This window comes from Rhinolophus sinicus, linkage group LG06 (genome assembly GCF_036562045.2).
Source record: "Rhinolophus sinicus isolate RSC01 linkage group LG06, ASM3656204v1, whole genome shotgun sequence".
Lineage (NCBI taxonomy): Eukaryota > Metazoa > Chordata > Mammalia > Chiroptera > Rhinolophidae > Rhinolophus > Rhinolophus sinicus.
The window spans coordinates 152,898,361-152,922,033 of NC_133756.1; the positions used below are offsets into that span (position 1 = coordinate 152,898,361).

Genomic DNA, 23,673 nt, shown 5'->3' on the forward strand with positions numbered 1-23,673 from the left:
TGCAAGCTTGGCAAAGGCACCTGTACCCGAGGGCCAGCTCTAACTGGTGACAAACTTTGCATCTGCCCAAGTTAATGGTGTTAATAAGCTGAAGGACCCGGATAGCCCCTGGGAGCCACATGTACTGCTTTGTATGTGCAAAGTTCTGTATTTCTGTATCTATCCTTGACGGCATGAGGTTTACTTACACTTATAGAATTGCTGAGCTGTTTCACCTTCTGCTCTAGTTGTTCTCTTTCTTGTTTTAAATCTGAACTCCATTTAAGTAACTTCTGTTTCTCTTCTTCTTTTGCTGAAAAAATAAGAAACTGTTTGTAACAATAAGTTCTTTGAAAAGGCCACTGTGTTCACAATGATTTCCACCCAAGAAAATATTTTCTCCAAAGCTCCCCCAGAACCCCACAGCTCCCTGAGCCCCACAGCTGAGCCCCACAGCCAGTGCACCGACCTGCCCACCTGGAGTTTCCCTTTACATGTGTAGCTACACTAAAAAAGTTGTCAGTGGCTTGAGCCTGGCTTTACATAAACCAGATCTACTTCTCCGTTTTCCTCCCCAAGAAATAGCTACACAACTTTCTACTTCATTCAATAAAAACTTGTCATTTTTAAATTTCCTTTTGAAAACAAAGCAAATACTACCTTCCAGTACTTCTTCTTCTTTTTTTTTTTTTTAAATAAGGGAGGATTACACAAAAGGGGGCACGGATAATTCTTTACCTGCTTTGTAGGCAATATAGGAATGAACAATTGCTAAAGTTCCAGGCCATGGAATTGCTTCTTCCTTCTTCAGCATCTGAAAAGATTGTTAGAATTTTACCTTGAGAAGGAGGAATACATACACGTCCCCTGTGTAATATCAGGCAATGGTGTCTGTAGCTACGGGCAGACAAAATCCAGGAATGATTTCGGTGGCAGTATTGCAAAACCCTGGTCTCTAGTTCTGGACTATAAAGTTCCAGGTATGAGCCTGAGAGAGGGAGGGACAACGCAGGAGGAGCCAAGCCACCTAAGCCCTGGCTTAGAAAGAGGCTGCGACTTGGCTGGACGTTCCTATCTTTCCATATGTGCCACGTGACCCCCACCACCTCGCCACAGCCAGAACCACCAGCATAAGCTGCGAGTCTGCGTGATGGCAGCAGCCACTGAAAGTTTCGTCCTTGATCTGACATGGGCTGCCGGTCTCAATTTGAGCTTTTTATGTCCCTCAAAGGCAGCCCGAACAAGGAAATTAAATGTCAGTTCCAAATTCTAAAGTATAATCTAGACCCCGTGTGGAAAATGATCAGAGAGGGTCACAAGGCAGCAACTGAAAGAGAACATAGAGAGAACTGTCTCTACTAATTACATCAGGGAGACGCTAGGAAGAGGACTGAGAATAAAAGGGGAAAACCAGAATTCTCTCAAATCAGGATTCCAAGGAACTGAGCAGCATCCCAAACTCTGCTCAGCTACTGAGCTCATTTATCTATTATTTACACTTTGCCTATTTCCAAAAAGACTGCTTATAATAAAAATATAAAGATACATGGATAGTTCAGAATAAGAAATCAGAAACTAAGCAGAGGAGGAGGGAAGAGGCTGGGACAATTAATGCGCCACATAACGTTTTGGTCAATGACAGACCACTTATACGAGGGTGTGATAAAAAATATGGCGAATGTTTAAATTTAAAAAATTACTACAGTAAAAGACACATTGCCAATTGCCATTAATCCCCTTCAAAAGACTCCCCATTGCTTTGAACACACTTATCCCATTGCTCTTGCCACTTTCTGAAGCAGTCCTGGAAGTCCTCTTTCGTGAATGTCTTTAGTTGTGCTGTCGTGGCTGCCTCAATCTCCTGAATCATTTTGACTTTGGGGAAGAGCCAGAAGTCGCACGATGCCAGATCTGATGAATAAGGTGGATGAGGGCACACCATAATGTTTTTATTTGACAGAAATTGCTGTACCAGAAGCGATGTGTGACACGGAATGTTGTCATGATGGAGGATGACGTATGGCACCCTTTAAAATACACCTTCTCTCAACCGTAGCTCACACCCAACTGATTGCACTGAACAAGTTGAAACTTGTCACACATTGTTACCGAGGTTTGATGAGCTGCTTCCTGTATTGAAGACTCGGCCTTTCCACTGGATGGCACTCAGAGTACCATTCACCATATTTCTTGATCACAATGGAAAGGCTCTGTATCATACATCGCTTCTGGAATGGCAACTTCTGTCAAATAAAAACATTACGGTGTGTCCTCATCCACCTTATTCATTGAATCTGGCACCATGTGACTTCTGGCTCTTCCCCAAAGTCAAAATGACCATGAAAGGGAAATGTTTTGAATTGATTCAGGACATCGAGGCAGCCACAACAACACAACTAAAGACACTCATGAAAGAGGACTTCCAGAACTGATTCAGAAAGTGGCAAGAATGATGGGATAAGTGTGTTTGAAGTGAGGGGGAGTGTTTTGAGGGGGATTAATGGCAATGTGTATTTTACTGTAATAATTTTCTTAACTTTTATTTATTTTAAGTGTGTTTTTCCAGGACCTATCAGCTCAAAGTCAAGTAGTTGCTTCAATCTAGTTGTGGAGGGCGCAGCTCACAGTGGCCCGTGCAGGGAATGAACCGGCAACCTTGTTAAGAGCACTGCGCTCTAACCGGCTGCCCCTAATTTCTTTTATTTAAACATTCACCGTACTGCTTGATCACATCTCGTATAATGATGGTCCCATAAGATAATAAAGGAGCTGAGAAACTCCTATTGCCTAGTGAAGTAGCTGTCCTAACATTACAGTGTGACACACTGTTCATGCTTGTAGTGATGCTGGTGCAAACAAACCTACTGTGTTGTCCAGTCATACAAAAGTATAGCACATACAATTGTGTGCAGTACATAGTACTTGACAATAAATGACTGTTACTGGTTTATGTATTTACCATACTATATACTTTTTATATACATTGGAGTGTATATTCTTTCTACTTATTAAAAACAAAAAGTTTGCTGTACAACAGGATGCCCTGTTACCGGCAGCCGTCCCCTACATCTCGTGTTTACTCTGGCTCTTGATCGTATCATTTTCTCTTGTGCTGATTTAATCCCGTGTTGTTTTGCACAGTAACGTGCTGCACAGGCCTGCAGCCCAGGAGCAATAGGCTCCACCACACAGCCTGGGTGTGCAGGGGCTGGACCAGCTAGGTGTGTGTGAGGTGCGTGCACTCTATGATGTTGGCATAGCGACGGAACCACCTCACGGCACATTTCTCAGAATGTAGCCCCGTCTTCAAGCAGCACATGACTCTATGTTTGCCTTTTAAGTCCTGAAATATTAAGATAGCACTTTACACTTAATTCTCTGATCCTGATGAAAACACGGGTTAAAAGTGAAACTTGTTATCTGAATTAAACAATCAATTGAGCACTTTCATTTAAACATTTTATTTTCAAAAAAGTTTCAAAACCATATATTGCATTTGGACCATTCTTAAGAGAATAAAGCAGAAGGTCTTATGGACTTTTAAGGGTCAAGGTAATGATAAGTCATTTCAAATAAAGGGAGGCAGTTAGGGTCTCTCCACCTATACACAGAGTCACAGCCTCATGCATACGACAGAGAACCTCCAAGGCACTGGATGCTGTGCGGTTTTAAGTGTTGTGCTGTGAACAGGGCAGATGTGGCCTGGAGAACTACTGGGAAAGGGAAGAGACTCTGCCATTTCCCCAGATCAGAGGGGAAAGGCAGTCCTCCCGACTGTGTTCTTTCTCTTCCTTGGCCTGCACTCTGCCTGAGTCCCCACAGTACCTGGTCCTGACACCTGGGACAGATCCACATGCCCTTGGGGATGGTTTTCAGAGGAGGGTCTAAGCAGTCCAGATGATACACACGGGAACACGTGTCACACATCAGCAACTGACCACTTTTTCTACAAACGCTGCAAAAATCCTCATGGATATCACCCTATGAAAGTGAGAGAAAAGGTAAGAGAAAGGACAAAAAGGTAAAATGTAAATGTTACATGCACATTCTGGATACCTGTAAATGTTTTAGGACAAGCAGCTGTGCCCCTTCTAACATGTTATAAGAGTAGTCAAGAAAAGTCATAATTACCAATGGTACAAGCCCCCACCTGCCCCATACAGCTGCGGTTCCCTGGGCAGGGGAAGTATTCTTAATTTTAAAATAGACTTTATAGGGAAGCTCTGTAATCACCTAGGCCAAAATTAATTTTACAGGTGATAGCTCAGCATTTATTACGTTTTGGCAGAGTCCAACCCACAAATCAGAAAGTTTAAAGACATTGAAATCCATTCATCAAAGTGTTCTATAATATGATACAAACAATTCTCATTACCTATCATTTTTGGAGGGACTTTAGAAGGATTGGGAAAGGAAACAGACAAGAAATGGAATTTTGCTAAACTCTTTGCTTGCTCAGGGAGAAAAAATATAGTGAAAGTTCAAATGGGAAAAGATTAAGTCAGGAGCAAATTAAACTCATATGAGCTTTCTAATATGAAGAATTTAAACAGCCACAGCAACAGCTGACAATGTTCTCTCTTAAAACCAGTATTTGGCATTTGCTGTTCAATGGACCATTCTATTCCAGGAGGCTTTATTCCTCCCTGTAAAACACTTCACCAGATGGGAAAAGAAGAGCAGCCCCAGTGCGCTTTGCCTATCTCCCCCACCCTCATCAGTGATTTCTAGTACTCAGGTTAAGTCTGCTGGAGCCCTCTGAACAGAAGGCACAATCAGAAAAAAAACACAAAGCTGATCTACTTAAAATTTGCAGAGGACAACAGTGAAAAAAAAAAAAAAGAGGTATTCAAGAGGTATTTTTCAGCAAGTCAATCCCTGGCCTGTTCTCTGAATGGGATTAATGCCTGTGACAAAGACACCAGGGAAGGGAAGACTGAAGGGACATGTCAGAGGTGAGCCAGCAGAGGCAGGGCCACAGCTTGGTGCAGACAGACCGCTTTTCACCTCCAATGTGTTGTTTTCGATTTCGAGACTATTCTGCCAAAAAGCCTAACTCAGAAATACGCACAGGAAGCAACGATACAGACAGCAATGCTCAATTTTTCCCTTTCTGTGATATAACCCCTCAACCACCACAGCTGAAGGAACAGCTTCCCAGACCTACAATTTCTCTCTATAGGAAAGGAAGCTTTCCCTATAATTCACTAGAGTATCCAGCAGCCTAGAAAACCAGCTGTAAAAAGATGTAAGATAATCAGAGTGTGGATGGATTTTAACCTTTCTTAGTAAGAAAATGTCATCTTTGGACAGCAAAGAAAGGTACTTGGTACATGTACAAAAATACTGCGTGAGAAGGCAGCTGAACAATTCAACTTCCAGGCACTGAAAGAGGTTAAGGTTTCATCCTTCAATGAATCATGACTTTCTTCTTTTAATCTTAAAATCAGGCTGAGGGACGCTCTTCTCTAGAGAGCGAGTCTTTCTTGAACCCTAGCTCCATGTTCTAAGTCTGCATCTTCACGAGGTTTATAAAAATTGTATGGTTTCAGAGAGTGTTTTACATGAAATCACAGACAAAATTATCAGTGATGAAATAAATAAGACACACTGACTATCTTATTCAGAGGGATTTGTTGGGTAAAGAGTTCTCACTTTCCTTTGCTCCTGAGTCAGGAGAACATCAAGAAGTGGAAGGTGGAGAGAATATAACATAAAAATTAAATGATTTCTTTCAAGTTGCTAAAGGAAAGAAAACTTCCTATCCTCTTTACAGACCCTTTAACAGCAGTTTACTTCGTCTTTATGGTGTCAGGAACCTATTACATTCTTAAAATTACTGAGGACCTCAAAGAGCTTTTATTATGTGAGTTATACATATCAGTATCTACTGTATTAGAAGTTTAAAAATTTTTTAAATTTTAAGTAATTATAGAATCACAGGTTATAAAAATAGTGTATTAAAACAATTTAAAACCCCAGAAGACATATGTGTACTCTCCACTAGCCCTCAGTGATGACATCATCACATCATGTAGTATCTGGAAAACTCCACTGTTCACTCTTGGGAAAATGAGAATGAAAATGAAAAAGAATGTTTTAGTATTATTGTGAAAATAATTTTGATTTTGTGGAGCCCCTAAAAGAGTCTCAGGGATCTCCAGACCCTACTTGAGAACTACTGCCCATAGAAATGAATATAAAATGACAAGATATGTATTTCATCCACACAGAATTGGTTCTTTGCTTAAACAGAGCAGAGGAAGTCCTATGGAGGTGCTGCATCAGGTCAAAAAGCTTAGGCTTTGGTGACTGACCAAATTATTACCATAAACCAAATGGTACGTTGAAAGATGGCGGACCCATGATTCTTTGCTAGGAGCTGAGGACATGTTTTTTTAGACACACCCTGATTATATCCATTGCAACTTTGCCTAAACGATTTTATAACTGTATCAACATATCTTCCCTGCTCATAAAAATGATGCTACTGGCAACAAGGTACATCCTGAGCATCAGTGTCTGGCTGGGTCTTGTATTACCACCGCCTTCTAGATGGTTATTGATCTCCAGGAAATGCCTGCCTCTCAACTGTTATTGCTTAATTAATGTTGTTGGGGTTTACACCACCCAGCAGCAAATATACAGAGCCCTGTGTGCTGATTTTAATCACTGCCACTGTAGGAATACTGTAAAAGTAGAAATCAATTATCTTTAAAAAAAAAATCCCTTCCACTAGGTTTAACCTAGGAAGTTCTCAATGTATTTAGTGGTTTTAGAAAAGCTTCCCTTTGCCTTTAGATTTCTGAAAAGAAGAGTGTTTGCATTTTAAGACAAAACCTGGCGGAAGCTTTCAGTTTGTGATTTAATCTGAGTGGATCCTTTCAAGAAAACCATTTTCTAAACCCCCTCAGCTGAAAATCACAAAAAATAAAACCCCAGTTTAGGAGAGACTCACACGCAGCACCACCAAATCATCTGTTCCCAGCACTGTGCAGCACCCTGGGGGGGCCCGACCAGGAAGCTATGAGCTGTCACGCCCTTTGGTAATGCTTCACCCGAGGAAAAGTTGGGACAACCTTTGATGGCAGCAAACAAGGTTTCTAACAGGAACTCCTGCTGCTGACTAACAAGACAGGTAGAACACCTGACTCAATTACTAATGCCAAATGTCGGGGAAGCTAGGTAAAATGCTGAATCTTGAGGGCAAGCCACCATCTATGTCCAAGGAAGGAAACCTGCCAGAGAACAGACCTCTTCTACCAAGGTCCTCCAAAGATGACACTTCCTTTGTTTGCTTTTTAACACTTCCTTTGTTTGCGAATTTTAACTCAGGCTATGCACCTGGTATTCTTTTGCTCTCTGGAGAGACGTGGACCATTAGTGTTAGTTTGGTGCAAAAGTAATTGCTGTTTAAAAGGTTAACGGTAATTGCAAAAACTACAATTACTTTTGCACCAACCTAATAAATACTGAGAACCTTTAAATTCAAGAGACATTTTACCTGAAGATGATCCTAAAGAGGAGCTCTGTAATTCACAAAAGAAATGGCACATGGACAAACCAAACCTCTTGGTTTCCCTCCCCAAACCCGCTCCTATCACCTCAGTCAACGGCAGCTTCATCCTTCTAGCTCTTTAGGCCAAAAACCCTGGCTTCACCTTTGACTATTCTTTTTCTCATACTGCATCATCTAATCCTGCTGGCTCTTCAAAACCGATGCAGACTAGGTTTGATCTCCTTTCTCCATCTCTGCCCGTACGGTCCTTTGGGCCACGCCAGCCAGCATCGGCTCTGCCTGGACAACTGCGACAGCCTCCTGTCTGGTCTCCCTGCTTCCCTTCTATCCTCTCCACAGGCGCTTCTCCATCATTCACACACAAAATCCAAATCGAGTTTGTAAACATCTTAAAATAATAAACGCAGGCAAGGACCGTCAAAGGATGCTAAAACCACGGGGTAACAGTTTGTTGGGGGAACTGGAGATTTATACAGACTCAAAGCGATCTCCATCAGAAGAAATAGGCACCTTTACAAGTGGAGAAATTTGATGGAATCTCTTTTAAGAGATGAAAAGTTAACATCGCCAACAACGGGAAAGCCTGACAACACAAGCCTCCTGTTGTGATGTCCTGAGGACACTTCATCACTTATTTAGTGCTGCCATAAAAATGCATACCTCGAATCTATTCTTGAGGAAACAATCAAGGGCATTGAAATGGACGGACACTCTACATACTAGCAACTGGCCTATCTTTTTAAAAACGGCAATGTCATGAAATACAAAGAAAGGTTGAGAAACCGTCCCGTGACAATAAAGACACTAAAGAGATAATACCGTGACAATAAATGTCAAGAAGTGATCTTACATTGGATCCTGGAGCAGAAAAAAAAATGCTACGAAGGCAATTATTGGAGAAATCCAAATATCAACTGTATATTATATAGCAATATTTTATACTAAATTTCCTCAACTTGAAAACTGCACTGTGGTTATATCAGGGTGTGTGCGTGTGTGTGTGTAGAGGGGAGAAGCATTGGTGGCAAAATGGTAACTGGTGAATCTAGGTGAAGGGTATACATTTGTTCTTTGTATTGTTGCTACAACTTTTCTGTAGATTTGAAAAATTTCAAAATAAAAACCTAAAAAATTATGTCCCTCTTCTCCTCAAACACCTCTGGTGGTCTCCCATTTCACTTAGAGTAAAAGCCACAAGGCTTTGCACGACGGATCCTGCCCACCACTCTCGCCTGCTCACTGCCCCAGCTATTCTGGCCCCCTTGCTTTTCTTCCATGCCCTGTACATTTCTACCTCAGGGCTTTTGCACTGCTGTTCCCTCTGCATGGAATGCTCTTCCCCCCACATACTCCCCTTTCTATCAGAGAGGCGTTCTCTCGCCCCTCTTCATAAAAGAGCAACTTCCTTATGCTCCTTATTCTGTCCCACTGTTTTTCACAGCACTTATCGCTACCTGACCTGTCTGTTCATTTGCTTATCACCTGCCTCTGGCCATGCAATATGAGCTCCTTGAGGGCAGGGAGGCTGTTCTGTCCACAGCCTTAAGAATAGTGCTTGCTCAGCAAAGTAGCACTCAATAAGTATTTGAGTGAATTCACTGCTTTGTAAACGCTCATTTAAAAACGTAGGGCACTGGTGGCTACTCCTGCAGTGTCTGGGTAAAGGACTAGTAAGTGTCTGACATTTTCTCAGGAATCTGTTTCTGACAAACTCTGCTAAATACAGATACTTTAAAGAAAAGTTTTCCACTTCTTGAATTCTACTTGAGGCAGGAAAGAACTGCTAGGGCAATGTACACCTTGTTCATTTTCCCCACCTCCAAAACACTGATGAGCGAAACTACGCACCTTTCAATTACATGAGCTGACGCCCCAACCCCACCCCCCTTCCTGAGAACTCATTCACATCAAATCCAGACTCTGAAAACTCTGACTGAGCCTTCTGATGTTGTGTTTAACCCGAGTCTCAAGGACACAGCAGAACGTGGGGCCCCAGCAGAAAGCTGCCTTCCTGGCAAAAAGTGTCCTGTAGGGCCGACTGCTGTTCCCGGGTTAGTCAAGGAGATGCAGCTGGTAAGGAGACGACAGGATAACGGTTTCCCCAGTTTAAGCTCTCAGAATAAGTGAGCTTTTCCCAAGTTACTTACGTCTGTGGAGGTGGGGCTGGGCAGGGACACAGGCTGAACAGGTGCAGGGAAAGTGAATGTGGTCTCTGTCTTTTCATTTTCAGGGGAGTCAGGATGACTGGATGGGGGGGATGTTGGGGTAAGGGCTCCAAACCCCAGCACTGCATTGTATTTTGGAGGACGACCTATATACCAAGAGAAGGGAACAAAAGGGGAAAACGGGGAGGGAAAGAAAGGGGGAAGATGGTCTTACATACCTTTGGCCAGTGTTCCTCATTGGCTAGCATGGAAAAGGAAGTGAGGTCGCAGACAGAAGGTTAATACAACAGTCCCAAAGGGAGGAAGAGAAGCAAAGATTTAAATGTCATTAGAAACAACTGCATGGGTCTCAAAAGAAGGGAGGGTAAGAGAGCCTTGGAGGATGACGGGAGGTGCTGGGGCATCTTGCCTTGGGCAGATAACAGTGACATTCCTGGACTATCACAATTTGAGATTTCTATTACGGGAACCAAAGCGCACTGGGAGCCAAGGCCAAGAATTTATTTTATTTTTCCCTGCCTTTTGCGTATTTGTTCTCTAATGTTTCTCTGCACCCATCATTCTCACAATAATATTAATGAATCTCTGTTCCCACAAACGGATTTCTTTAGGATTTCTGCTTTTCCTTTTCTCTGCTGCCTACATTTTGGTCGTTTCACTGCTTGTGAGGGTGGAGAAAGGAGACAAAATTCAAGTTAACTATTCTTACCCTTTGCTGGTAGAGCTAGTGAGAGATTATGTTCTGGGAGGAGTTGGACCCTAAGGGCTAAGAAGACGTCCTGCGCTTAAATACGAATTTACGTAGGTTTGGACTCAGGTGCCCTCCCCAGCTGATGGAGAATTGTCCCCTTGCTTTCTATCACCAACATTCTGGTGAGCTGCATGTCTAAGAACGGGGGCTGTTCCAAAGTCTCAGGAAAGGCCGCCATCTGCAACACTGCTGAGACCCGATCCGAGCAAGAGCATTTTGAATCAAACCTCCTGGCGAGAGACGGTCTGTAATGAGCCCTAATGGGTGTGGAAACCCCAAGCCAACCTCTCTTGCCGGATATGCCTACGTCAGGCTCCTTGTCTCCTAAGGGCCGGGTCATAGATTCTGAGCCGGGAGTGAACGGAAGTGCCTGCCTAAGAACACCACAGGAAAAGGGAGAGCCAGAGAGGCACACACCCCCCTGCGAGCACCGGTGGATGCTATGTAGGATCAAGACTTTGCCAACAGCTATAATTTATATCAAAATTATGCACCGGAGTCCTGATTCTGTCCGACATTACCCAAACATTACCTATCTGTGTTACACGGGCATTGTCTGCAGAACAAACACAGATCGTACTGGTTTGTCTTTTCTAGGGACTTCAGTGCTGTGAGAAGGAGAAGTGGAAGATGAACATTCTTTGTTCACCCACAGAAGGCATATCCTAGGCATTGTGAATGCAGGTTTTCATTCTCTGACCTTGGCAAGAGATGCCAAGGTCTTTCTGGCTCATTTAACGCCTGTCCTCTTAGATACTGCCCACCAGCAGGCCAATTAACTGGGGCTCCTGGTTGGGCGCTCCTTTCGGAGAACTGTGTCAGAAGTCACTAAAAATCACCCCAAACAAAACAAAGAATAACCCATGACATGGATTACTGTGGCCCAGGAATTGATATGAAACAATGACTTAGGGTTTCCCAGCTAAGTATTTGTGACTATTTGAAGCACGGGCTGAGGCAACATGAGAATGGGTCATACGGGTGGGTATGCTATCTCCTTGGGGGAGGAGGTGGGAATGACATAGTTGCAGCCCTCCCCAAGGCAGACAAAGGGTCAGGATGACCTCCTAAGCTTCCGACAGCTCTGAGATTGTGTGTGCATACGCAAAAATTAGTATGCTACTCCACTCACTCGGCAACCTTTCTAGCCTGGAACTGTAATTCAGGGACACATTATCATGTGGAGAAAGGGACCTTGGGATGTATTACTGACATCAAAGAACAATTTCAGAACCTTGTTTATGAGCTCAAACTCTGAGCTATTAGGACCTATTAGGCCTGCACAGTGAGAGCTGCGGCTGCTGGCATCTTGGCCCCGCCTAAGAGTAGGTGGAACGCCTGCCCTGGGGAGGTCGGAAATACAGGGATGGAGCTCTTTAGGAATTTCTGTTTTCAGGAGCCTGTTTTGACAGTGACCTTTTTTTTCACTGCTGGAGATACCCTCTTCTCATACATTCTAAGTCCTTGGTATGGCTCCCTCCCTCCTTCCTGGAAAGCCTCGGCTCACAGAAACTTAAGAGTCATGCTCGGGTCTTCTGGACTAAGAACACCTTGGCAACAGCAGAGCTGTGTTCTGCTCAGGGAGGCTAAAATGCTTCCTCGTACGCCGTGTTCTGTTCACTGGGCTATTCAGGGGCGGTCTGCTGGGCCTGGGGCCGAAATGCTGCGTTAGGCCATTCCCCTGAGTCAGCTTTGCTGGACTCCCAGGAAAGGCAGCTTTTGACTAAGTATACAGAACTCTAATAAGAAATATCACTCTCTTTCTCTCCCATTCTCAGAGAATAACACAATACAACTATTTTCAAGGGATCTAGGAGTTAGGCTCTAGGACAATGGGAGGAGGGAGAGGGAAAAAAACACAACAAAGAAAGCAACAGCAATAGCAAGGGAGAGCGAGAATAAGGTACTCACCTCGCTTCCGGGTCCCAGGATGCATTGTACTGTTCAGGTATGTGACTGCACTCTTCTTGCGCTTTGAGGATTGATTGAAGAAGAAAAGGTGACTGGTTGGATAGCGTGCTGACTACTACTACTGGCAAAAGCTAAAGGCCAAGCATAGCATGCCCACTAGTTAGTTAGTGTCAACACGCCCACTTGTTAGTGCTGGGTACCCCGAGGCCTCAGTGCTCATGTGTTTGATTATATGTACTTGGCTCTGACAGAATATTCTAGAGAGGTCTGCCTCTGCTCAGATGACAGTCGTGTTGAAGCCAGGGTGAGTTAAAATTTTTAAGGTAGGTTTGTATCTGTTGACACTTAGGAAAAAAACTCAGGGGAAAGTAGTGAATAAGAAAAATGAAATAATGGGGTCAGCCAGGGGAAAATCCATCATTTCGCAAAGCTGACCAAGTACAGTCAGGGTCCTGCTCGTGAGCAGGTTTTCACATGGGAGGTGCTGAACGCGTCGTAAATAAAACCGAACAGTGAGGGAGGGCCAAGTTCTGGCCAGGAATACCTCTGGCTCAAAGACCGCTCCACTGTACACAGGATTTGCTGTTGTTCTTCTTTTTCGTTCTTGCCTCTTGCTTTGGATTTCTTGGGAAAGCAAAAGGTGTGAATTAGAAGAGAGGTATGGAGAACCTCAAAAACATAATTTCATTGTTTTAACTATTAGTTTTCCCATGACGAATTACAAAGGGGGCCAGTCTCTTTGTTTCACTGCAGCCTTTTGCAGCGGGAAGGACATTACTGGGAGCAAAAATATGTAGGACCAACTACCCTCACCTCTCAGAAAGCAGGACCATGCGGTCCCTCAGCGTGGCTCTCTGTGACCGGGAGCTTAATGGCAGACCACACTAACGAACAAGGTGCCCTGATTTATTTCTAGATCAGTGTCATATAGGCGTGTATGAACTTTATAGATCTAGAGTGAGTAACCATAGTTCACCATTCTTGAATTAAGTAATCAGGACAGGTCTAGCTTTGTAACTGTTCTTAAGATTCTGATAACCTAGAGTGACTGAAAAATATAGACAAAGACTCGCCAGAGGGGCACTTGCTACTTCATGCTATGGGGGGAGGGGGGGAGTTCTCCTAAGTGAACAGATGTCACCTTAGTCCAGGCAACTGGACGGTTCCCGCAGGACGGTGGTGTGGATACATAATGATAGAAGGGGAGGGAAAGTAATTTTTACTCTGAAGGAAATAAAGTCCACACTGATCGAATTATACTCTATTTGTGTTCCAGTTTTCTATTTTATTTTTGTACAATCAGACGCCAACCATTTCAAGAAGAAAGTTCTGGGTCAGAAGCAAGGCAACGTCACGAGTATCTTCTCTTACCTTCTAGATGGTCATGTGTTACCAAGCCTAGGGACACCATGAAGGCAAGTTTCTGTGGCAGGGAAATAAAAGAAGAGTATACTTCAGTTTGGGTTCTCACAAAGCCAATCACATGCTCCTACTGAAGACTCCAAGGGAAAGCCAGCCCCACAGGCTGCTTGCCTGAAGGAGGCCATGCTCAGGTAACAAAGAGCAGGGCACCCCCCACTCTTAGCAGCTATGGAGCCACTTTGCAGCTTTCCTGTCTTACAGGGACCACAAGAGAAGGCCAAGGCCTATATCTTCTACTTTCTCGATGACAGAAATCAGCACCTTGAGTGACCCAAGTTTCTTTCAATCCTCTTAGAGGGAAGAGGATTTCATATTCGAAAAACATGAAGAGCCTCGCATGAAACTCCAAATGCTAAGGACTTCACCTGTCACAACTAGGTCTTCACTTGTCATGACAGGTCAGGGTTTCTTATATTTTCACTACCACTGACTAGACAATGCTAATTCAAAGCTAAATGAGTTAGGAATGGTAGCAGGTGGTTCTGTTTAACACCATGAGTCTTCAACCAAACATGGGCTTAAAAATGATGGGACAATTTCTCGCTGATGAAATTGATTAGGGTGTTGCACCCCAAAGCCAGAACATCGGATGCTTGAAGTTGGAGTGAGCAACAAACTGACTCCTACTTTGCTCTCCGGTTGCACCTGGTCTGGCAAGTATGTCTTCATTTTCTGCTGTACCACTGCACGGCTGTTGTACATGCCAAATAATGCATCATCAATTTCTTTCGCTGATGAGTAAAGATCATTACCAACTGATAGGAGACAGACTCCTGTAGAATTATTTATACTACAGCTTGGTCTTTAAAACTCCTGACATCTTATCCTCAACATTCAATATCACGATATTTTGGCCTGAAGTGATTGGTTCAGGCTATTCAAGATACTGAGTGTTTTATGAAAATACAGTCCTTGAGCAAACCACTTGAAAACATAGAAAAATGTCCTTTATGGATATCCTCAGAGTCCTGAAGAAATGTTTTTATTTCATTCCTTATTCCAAAACTTAGGTGGGCACCTACCCTCCGACAGCCAGAGTACTTTGCTCAGGAAACATACTCTTGGACTTGCCCACTTTCCGCACTGCCCGTTGTTGTTGCCAATTAATTACATTGGTAATTTTCACTATTCCTTCAAAACTGAATCAAGATTAGAAGGCTGTCTACCAACTGATCTCTGTTGAAGTGGCGCGTGGACTGACATTCAGATGCACTTTCTTTTAATCAGGTAACAGCACCCGTTTTGACCACTCACACCCAGCTCACCTTTGCCAGTCTAGATCAAGCTCACAAAAGTATTATTACATGATGCTGAAATAAGTCAGCTAGAGAAAGACAAATACCATATGATCTCACTTATATGTGGAATCTAAAGAACTGAATAAATGAGCAAAATAAACAGAAATAGTCTCAGAGATACAGAGACAAAACTGATGGTTGCTAGAAGGAAGGAGGGTGGGGATGAGGGAGAAGGGGAAGGGATTAGACAGCACAAATTGGTAACCACCATATTGCCACGGGGATATGAAAGGCAGTTTGGGGAATAGAATCAATAATGTAAAGATTTTGTAGGGTGTCAGATGGGCACATGTCTTATTATGGAGACCTCTTCACGGACGGTGTAGATGCCTGATCACTGCACTGTACACCTGAAGCTGAAGCTGAATAATATTGTATGTCAACTATAATTTAATATATATTCTCATGGGATAGGGAATACAGCATAGGGAATAGAGTCAATGGAATTGTAACAGCTATATATGAAGTCAGAGGGGCAATAGATTGGGGGAGGGGGTTTGCCATTTGGGGAGGGGGTTTACCATTTTGTGAGGGGTGAAATGACTAACTATTATATTGTTTTGTACATCTGAAACTGATAATAAAAAAGAAATTATTAAATGACAAACAAGATAAAACAAACCAAACAAACAAAAAAACCCTCCTCTCCTGTGGAACAGATTTCAGTGATAAACAAACTAAAAAGTTGTCAAGAACTTTTGCCTCGTCTATGCATCATATTTGTGCCGAGAACTAATTTCTCCTCTTTATGGCAGTGGTTCTGTCCAACAAAAGGTGAAATATCTGCTACTACACATCCTTGCCCACACTGTGCCACTGACATAAGATATCCTTCAGTTTTTTTAAATAAGGATATTTTACTAATAGTTTGCTCTATGCTTCCTCCTCCAGGCATAATACTTGTCATTAATTTTATGGATGATTTTACAAGTTTCTCAGCAATCTAGTGCTTCTTGTTGGTTCAAGGTTTGGTCCCTTCCTTAGAAATAAATGGAAAAGAATCCATTTCATATCAGAAAGAATTATAATTTGTACTTGTTTTAGAAAAATCTTCGCTTGTATAATAAGTCATTGCTTTAAAAAAAAAATGACATGAAGCTTTGATGGTTTCACGCCACTATTTGACATCGTTTCATTACAAAGAATGCACTGAGGATAGAAGGAAATGGATTACGGGTTTAATAAAATTCAACTATCAGATATTCATCATATTACCTGTCCAATTTTTCTTTTATAGCTGCTTTGAAAAAGCATCAAACTAAAAGATTCTCTTGTCTAAGGACATACAAATTCACATTCTGCATTTGTATCTGAGTCATGTTTGCTACTTAAGTTTGTAATTCTATCCTAAATTGTAGTACAGATGTTACTATTTTCATCCCTACTTTTATGCTTCAGTGAACTACTTCTGAGCTAGTGATTCATTTGGGATTTGGGGATCTAATGCAGCACAAGGGTAGTAACAGAAAAGCACATGTAACTACTGTCACTGACAACATAACAGACCTTCGCTGAGTGAACTGAGCATCTTATAAAGGTTGGCTAAGACAAACAAAACATAATGATCATTAGGAATGCAACAGGATATCTGGGGAAATGATCATTAATCTTACATTTCAAATTTGTAACAGGTGTACGAAATACCTGCATGCCAGCTCATGGACACTCAAGGCCACACTCATAATCTGCTCTAGGCCAACCTGACTTGGCAATAACATTACTGAGTAATGAGGAAGCAAAAGAAAAATACAGTGGTACCTCAGTTTTCGAACATAATCCATTCTGGAAGCCCGTTCGAGTTCTGAAATGTTCGAAAACCAAAGCATGGTTTCCCCACAGAAAGTAATGCAAAATGGATAACTCCATTTCAGACCTTTAAAATCAACCCCTAATACTGCAAATTTAGCATGAATTTTACTATCTAATGATACCATAGATCCATAAAATTTACAGTGTTCATAAACTGAAATGTTCGTCAACAGAGATGTTCGAAAACTGAGGTACCACTGTGAAGTGGTTCGGGGAGCAAGTGTCTCTCCTGATGGGCGGGAACAAGTCAGGTCTCACAGACTGCGCTGCCTTCAGGGGGCTGGGCTTACCTGAGGGTTCTCCTCCCGTTTTGGTTTGGGTGCAGCAGGCGGAGTGACGGTACGGCTCTCGGTTTGTTTCTCATCTGTGTCTGTGTGGGCTTTAATCATCTACGAGAGGAACATTACACGCAAGCTCAGAATTTACTTTTTATTACAAAAAGAATGACAACAAACACAGTTTGACTGCAGTCAACAAGAATGAAAAGAACATACTAAAACTGGAAACATGGTGAAGGAGAGAAAAGTACACTGTAAGGCCCCAGGTGAAATGATTAACTTGCATAACTAGAGTGGATATGAAATCTATAAATACAGCAGTTTATACAAAAAGAAAAATCCATGATTTAGTGCCTATGGATAAAAATGAAGCATAGGCTGCACTAATTTTGATGTATTTTAAAATGTAGGGGCAGTTTTCCAGAAGCAAGCCCACTCTTATTATATATGGGTCAAGCTCCAGTCCACAGCATGCTTAAGATCTGAATAATGTCCAAAAAAATCTTACATCCACACTCTTCTATTTCAGAACATTTCCAATCATAATCTAAGAGGTTGCAGAGCTACCCTCATTTGGGATATTTAAAACCTGTCTGCCTCATCCATTAGAGCAGAGATGCAATTGCCAAGGAAAGGTCATCTTGCAAGAGGCTGACATCCTTATTACCTGCAACCTCATCTTCCAGATGCATCCATTCAGACAAGAGAAACACCAATAGCATTACCATCTTCAAACACAAAGGGCAGCTAACAAATTGGCAGACTGGGCTTGCATTACTATTCTTATCATGACCCAATGGTTAGTCATTTTATGAAGTCCTCTGTAAATACTGAAATGATATTAGAAAGGTGGAAATAAAACTGTAAACACAAACCTAATTTACTTTTTCAAAATTAAAAAAAGCAGACACTAATGGTCCTTTCGTATGGGCAACAACAAGTAGTTACATCAACGAGAGTGAAACTGATTATTGATGAGTGGGAGTCAAAGGAAAGGTTCTGGTCCTCCAGGCAGGACATCAAAAGTTCTCAAAAATCATTAAGTTGAGAAATATTTTACTAGATCTGAAAAACTAACAATCACAAAGATCTTTTGCTTTCTTTCCTGGCTCCTTCCATATTTTCCTTCTGCTTCTCATATGATTACTTTAGAAAATGTAAGGCATCTGCCTTATCAATAGTGTGTCAACCAACTGTTTGGGGGCACAAATGCTGCCTTGGATTTTTTTTTTTTACACCAGTGTCTTGTCCTATTTCCTCCTCTGTACTATAAGCTACTCGAGAGCAGTTTTACACCCCTTGGAGCCTGGTACAGTGGCTCACATAGAGCAGGTTTACTGTAAAGCAATGCTCCTCTTCTGAGTGGGGAATATGAGCTACCAGAAGAACCATTCGTGTCTCCTCTCTCTCTCACACACACATTTCTGAACCAAAAAGGACACATTTACTTCATAAAACAAACCACCAAACACTCCAAAAGGGAACACAATGAGGAAGTAGTTTATAGTGACATTTTTAAGGTCTTGGGTGTCCAGAAAGCTTATTTTCATAGCTCTCTGAATGTGGATGGATGGGAGTCTGAGGGAGGAGGGAGATGAGAAGGTCAACGGTAAGGGTTTGCTGCTCCAGTCCCAAGGTCGTGTGCATGTCCTTGGGGTCGCTTACTTCCATCTCTAAGGCTGAGTAATGCACGCAGTGGTAATGCCTCTGGGGAAGGGCAAATCAATTCCTCTCCACTAAGGAATTACCCAGGGTTCCACTTTTCTCTTTCACGCAGAAGAGTACAATTATCTCAGGGTTGGATAAAGAACACGAAAAACATCCAAAATAATAATAAAACAATCAAAACATTAGGGAGCTGTTTGTCTCTCATGGACCTGTCACTCTGGGGGACACCAGCTGCCATGTTGTGAACAGCACCACAGAGAGGCCGATGTGGTGAGGAACTGAACCTCCTGCCAACAAACAGCCAGGGAGAAGTAAGGCCTGCCAACACCCACGAGACTGAGTGTGGAAGTGGGTTATCCAGACCCAGTGGGGCCTTGGGACTGCAGACCTGGCCAACTCATTTGAACGCAAACTCGTGAGGGACCTTGAGGCAGAACTGCGCAGTTAAGATGCAACCTGATTTGTGATCCTCCGAAACTGTGAGATCATACATGTTTGTTGTTTTAAGCAGCTTAAGACACACAAAAAAACCTCAGGGTGGGGGAGTGACGTCCCAGAAATGGCAGAACAGGGAGTTCTAAGAATCAGTCCTTCTCCTGAAGCTACCGTTAGGCTGGCAAAAACAGAATCGACTTTTTAGAACTCCGGAATCTAACAAGAAACTTAGTGCAACTAAGGGGGCACTTAACTGAACAAAGAGGCTGCTAGACTTCATCAAGAAAGCATTTTTCCTTACGTACCTATAAAACCCATTCCCTAGCTGGGCAGAGGCTGTGGGGATGACAACCTGTGTTCCTGGCGTGGCTTGCTGGTGCCAGGGGCAGCCATGTGGACCTTGTTCTCAGAAACTTGGCCTGTTTGGTGGTTCTCTGAGGACTGGTTCACAGGCTGACTTTCATTTTGGCCACCTTCGGCTGAAGTGGCTTTCCAGGTGGAGTCTGATGAAAGCATCTAAAGATGCATATAGTAAGTCCTCACTTAATCTTATCGATAGGTTCTTGGAACTGTGACTTCAATCAATTTTACTACAGGCTAATTGATGTAAATTAGAGTTGAGTTCCTATGGTGTATGTCTGTATATCAACTAGTCTAGGGTAAAATTGTTTTCCTTATATGTCGTTCTGCTTCAAGTTGTTCACTTCTACATTGTTAATTTTATGTGATGTGAATTTCATCTCATTTTAAAAAATTAGGTTGGGAAACAAAATAAATGGATTAAGCTAAAAGTTTGGTCTCTATCAGAGATTATAAATCCTTATGCAGAGGTGAAGCTTCCTTGCAGATATATACTGGGGGTGCCAAAAATATATATACAAGTGGACACTTTGGTCAACGTCACTCAAGCAGTAGTTTGCCGTAATCACAAGTGTCTGGACACTGATAGTAACCACTTTGAGCACCTCTTGTCATTGTAGAACTGAAATGTGACTTGTATTCATCTTTTGTTATTGGTATATATTGAGTACTGCAATTTTAATAGTTTTTTCCTTTCTTAAAATGTGAATAATTTTTTTGACCCTTCTGTATATATATATTTTTGCCTACATGGTGTTTAAAGAGATACCTTTAAAAACTAGGTGATTTCTCAAAATATCTGGATTTCTGGCTTTTCTTGAAAAAGTTTCCGTATGATAAAAATTGGCTATCGTTGGGATGGAGTATATTACTTTGCAGTTTATCACAGTCTCTTCTACTTGCTACTGTCTCCTTGACACCAAGGCCAAATTATCAGTTTCATCATGCATGTCTTACTCCTTCAAAGAGGAATTAAGAATAAAAGAGGGATATTTCTTGTACTCATGTTCCCATTGAAAATGGAAAAATAAAAAGTCCAGGCTGCTTTACTCATTTATATTTCCAGCTTCACACCCATGGCTATTTGAATTTGTAAATCTTGTTCTTTTGGTACTATAAAGATAGAAATAAAAAAACTCTGGACAAGACTAGAACTAAGTAAACCATTTATACCCTAAATTCCAAATTCCACTTTCTGAGACATGACCGCATGAATAATCAAAGTCAGGTACTTGCAATTAAATACATGTCCAAATAGTTTCATCAATCAAGGTTAAATAAACTTGCACTGAAGGCAAAGCAAAACCCACTGTTTGGTCCCTTGGCTGTATTTTCCCTATGATAACATCAGTACTAAATGGAGGGTGAGGAGTCGCCAGCACAAGTTTACTAAGAGGGAAGACTGGGATTTGAGGGTAACACGTAAGGTTATATTCTCATCTTGAAAGTACACCGTTTTCAGAGGATATTGGTAGGTTCCTATGCAAGATATATATGGAAGGAGGGGAATGGGTGGCAGTCTGGCGATTTTCCCTACAGGACCTGGAACTTCTTTCCGTAGCTGAGCCTTGGGACACACACAGAGGTCTTTGTTGTAGGGAGTAGGGTGGGGTGGATAAGACATGAGCATAAATCCTGAGAACTAACCATGCCAGACAGAGTCCAATGGACTTTAAACACTTGATGTCATTCCATCATCAACAGGTGTTTAGCCTCCTTTCCCGAGAGCTGGAAAGGACAAGGACATAAAAGGTAGCGGTGTGGGGACTGTGAGTTCATCTGGATTGATCTGCTTTTCTGCCTAAAATATGTTTCTAGCTTCAAAGCTCTTTAAACTCTACCACTCGCATTTTCAGAGCCACAAGATAATGTGGCTTCTAATAAGGGACAAGGGACCTCTTACCTGGGGTGGGTAAGGACGCTGGTGATGCCCGACAGAGGGAGAAGAGAGACCACTCCTATTACAAGTGACACTGCCCTCCCCTTTCCTGTGCCAAGGAGGGGAGCCTCTGACACTACACAACTTGCCAGGCTCCCTCCCCTGGCCGCAGAGACTCAATGTCTGCTGCAAATGCACTAGAGAGTCAGCTCTGTGAGGGTACGGGTTTGATTTATCTGCCCTTGGATTATAGTTAGACATCTCATGTGGCCTAGCAGCTGGTACATCATCAGATTTTTATTAAATGAATGTTATCACCTTAAAGGAAACAGCAGAAAGCAGAAGGGAACCCACATAGCTTGGTTGGTCACAGAGAGAATGCTGGATACGGGTTTTGATAACTACGAGCAGGCCGTGAGTGCTACTTCTGTGGCAACATATTTACATTGCTTCACTCTTAGCCCATCTATGAGATCTCTGAACGGCTATAAGTGTGATATGGGAAATGAAACATAAAAAAGAAAAGAAGGATAGAAAGATCTGAAGTAAGAGAATTCTGAGAATGGAGTCCAGTCTAAAGAGAATCCTTGCTGAGCTTGGGAACCTGTAATACTGTTATGCCAGGTGGCCTGCTAAACTAAAATAGCAATGACTGGATTCCTCTATTAGGTCAACAAAAAGAGAGACCACAGAATTTATCACTAGAAAAGAAATTTTGTTAAATTTTTAAGAATTCATGAGTACCTTTCTAAATTATGACTAAAATTAAAAGCTCTATCAATGTGTAAGGCCAGGACATGAAAAGACATTCAAGATCTAATAAGAAAAACAGCAAGTTACAAAATAATTTGATTTTTTTTTTGCTTGAAAAACGTTAGTATGTACATAGTGTGAAAATACATGAAGGAATATAACAAACTGTTAATAGCAACTTTTGGGGGGAGTAAGACAATGGGGGCAGTTTACTTTCTTCATTGATTATGGGGGGTACACCTTCTACAATATATATTTCTGCAATGCTTGAATTTTCCTTTTACAATGAATATGTATTATCTTTGTAATCAGAAAAACTAAATGTAAAAATAAGATAAAACTGAAACAATTCCTGTATCCTAAAAATATCATTAGTAAAAAAGAGGTCAAAGAGAAATGATATTCAGCAATCTCCAACAGCGTTTTGAAACGCCATTCTTGGGAACTCAGAGGTTCTCTGAGACCCCGCACAGGACGTGAGGGCAGATGATCGCCAAACATTCCCCGACACAAACGCCTAAGCTTGAGCTACTTTAATATTGAAGTTCTGCTGATAATACGTTTGAAAGCCTGTGGTCTAAAATATGTGTAAGTAATTTATTCCTCGACGTTCCTAACAGCATTTCCTGGGGTTTGAGGAGGCTCCCCAGGAACAGACATGTGTTCTCTCTTGTGTTTCCTGAGCACAAGGGTTTGGTACCCAGCTTCCTATGAAAAGTCTGCTGCGTTTGTGAGCTGCCTGCGTGGAAAGCCGGGTGCTCTGTGCATCGTGTTCCTCTGATCAAGAAGCCCAAGGCAGTAGGAAGCCTTCTCACTCCCCGCCATCTGGCCAGCCTCTCTGACTCATGATCAGCCATCCAGAAGCAGAAGATGCAGGGTCACCAGAGACTACTTTCAGATAAGGCAGAACTCAAGCCTGAGCAATTACAAGTAGGTCAATGACTTTTTAAAGCAACTTTATGCAAGAGGATGCTTTTCTTTGCAAAATTCCTCTTTTTTGTCACTGGTCTTTCTTTAAATAGAATGTGGTGGCTGCCTATAAATCCTTTTTCTTGTTTTTAAAAGTCTTTCTGTCACAGAACCTTTAAGCATTTTTGGAGGTTACCTGTATATTTCTCTAGCCTCGTGTTTTTAAAGAGAAAAATCTGATTTTAGAAATATAAATGAAAGGCTTCAACATTTGAGCTAAAATGACTGCATCCTCTAGAGATAAAAGAATGCTTTTTAGAAATTTTAATTTTTTTCATTTAGCTCTTCATTATCTGTAATAAGTAGGGAAAATCTTTGAGATGAAACCCCTTTCCTGCTTTTGTTTATTCTTCCTGACTTGCAGTCATAGCCTCATCTGGACTCTAACTGGGCAGAAACTAACATGGCATTTTCTGTTTATGTCTCATCTATGCTTCCTGACTGAGGATAGCAAAACCCATCCGTGAATTTCTGCTT

At 42.1% G+C, this 23,673-nt stretch overlaps 1 protein-coding gene across 12 annotated transcripts in view; it reads right to left on the reverse strand.

The window, feature by feature from the left end:
- PHF21A (PHD finger protein 21A) overlaps positions 1 to 23,673 on the reverse strand; it is a 164,007-nt gene that overhangs the window by 5,857 nt on the left and 134,477 nt on the right. For 8 of the 12 annotated variants that reach the window (XM_074336295.1, XM_074336287.1, XM_074336286.1 and 5 more), the window contains 8 exons: positions 17,145 to 17,243; positions 13,697 to 13,748; positions 12,870 to 12,949; positions 12,326 to 12,386; positions 9,646 to 9,809; positions 3,805 to 3,960; positions 718 to 793; positions 189 to 292 (listed from right to left, as the gene is read on the reverse strand). In XM_074336295.1, the coding sequence (XP_074192396.1) occupies positions 189 to 292; positions 718 to 793; positions 3,805 to 3,960; positions 9,646 to 9,809; positions 12,326 to 12,386; positions 12,870 to 12,949; positions 13,697 to 13,748; positions 17,145 to 17,243 (792 nt within the window). Of the gene's footprint in view, positions 1 to 188; positions 293 to 717; positions 794 to 3,804; positions 3,961 to 9,645; positions 9,810 to 9,881; positions 9,905 to 12,325; positions 12,387 to 12,869; positions 12,950 to 13,696; positions 13,749 to 17,144; positions 17,244 to 23,673 lie in introns of all 12 variants that reach the window. The other 4 variants (XM_074336291.1, XM_074336292.1, XM_074336290.1 and 1 more) reach the window with 1 other exon arrangement.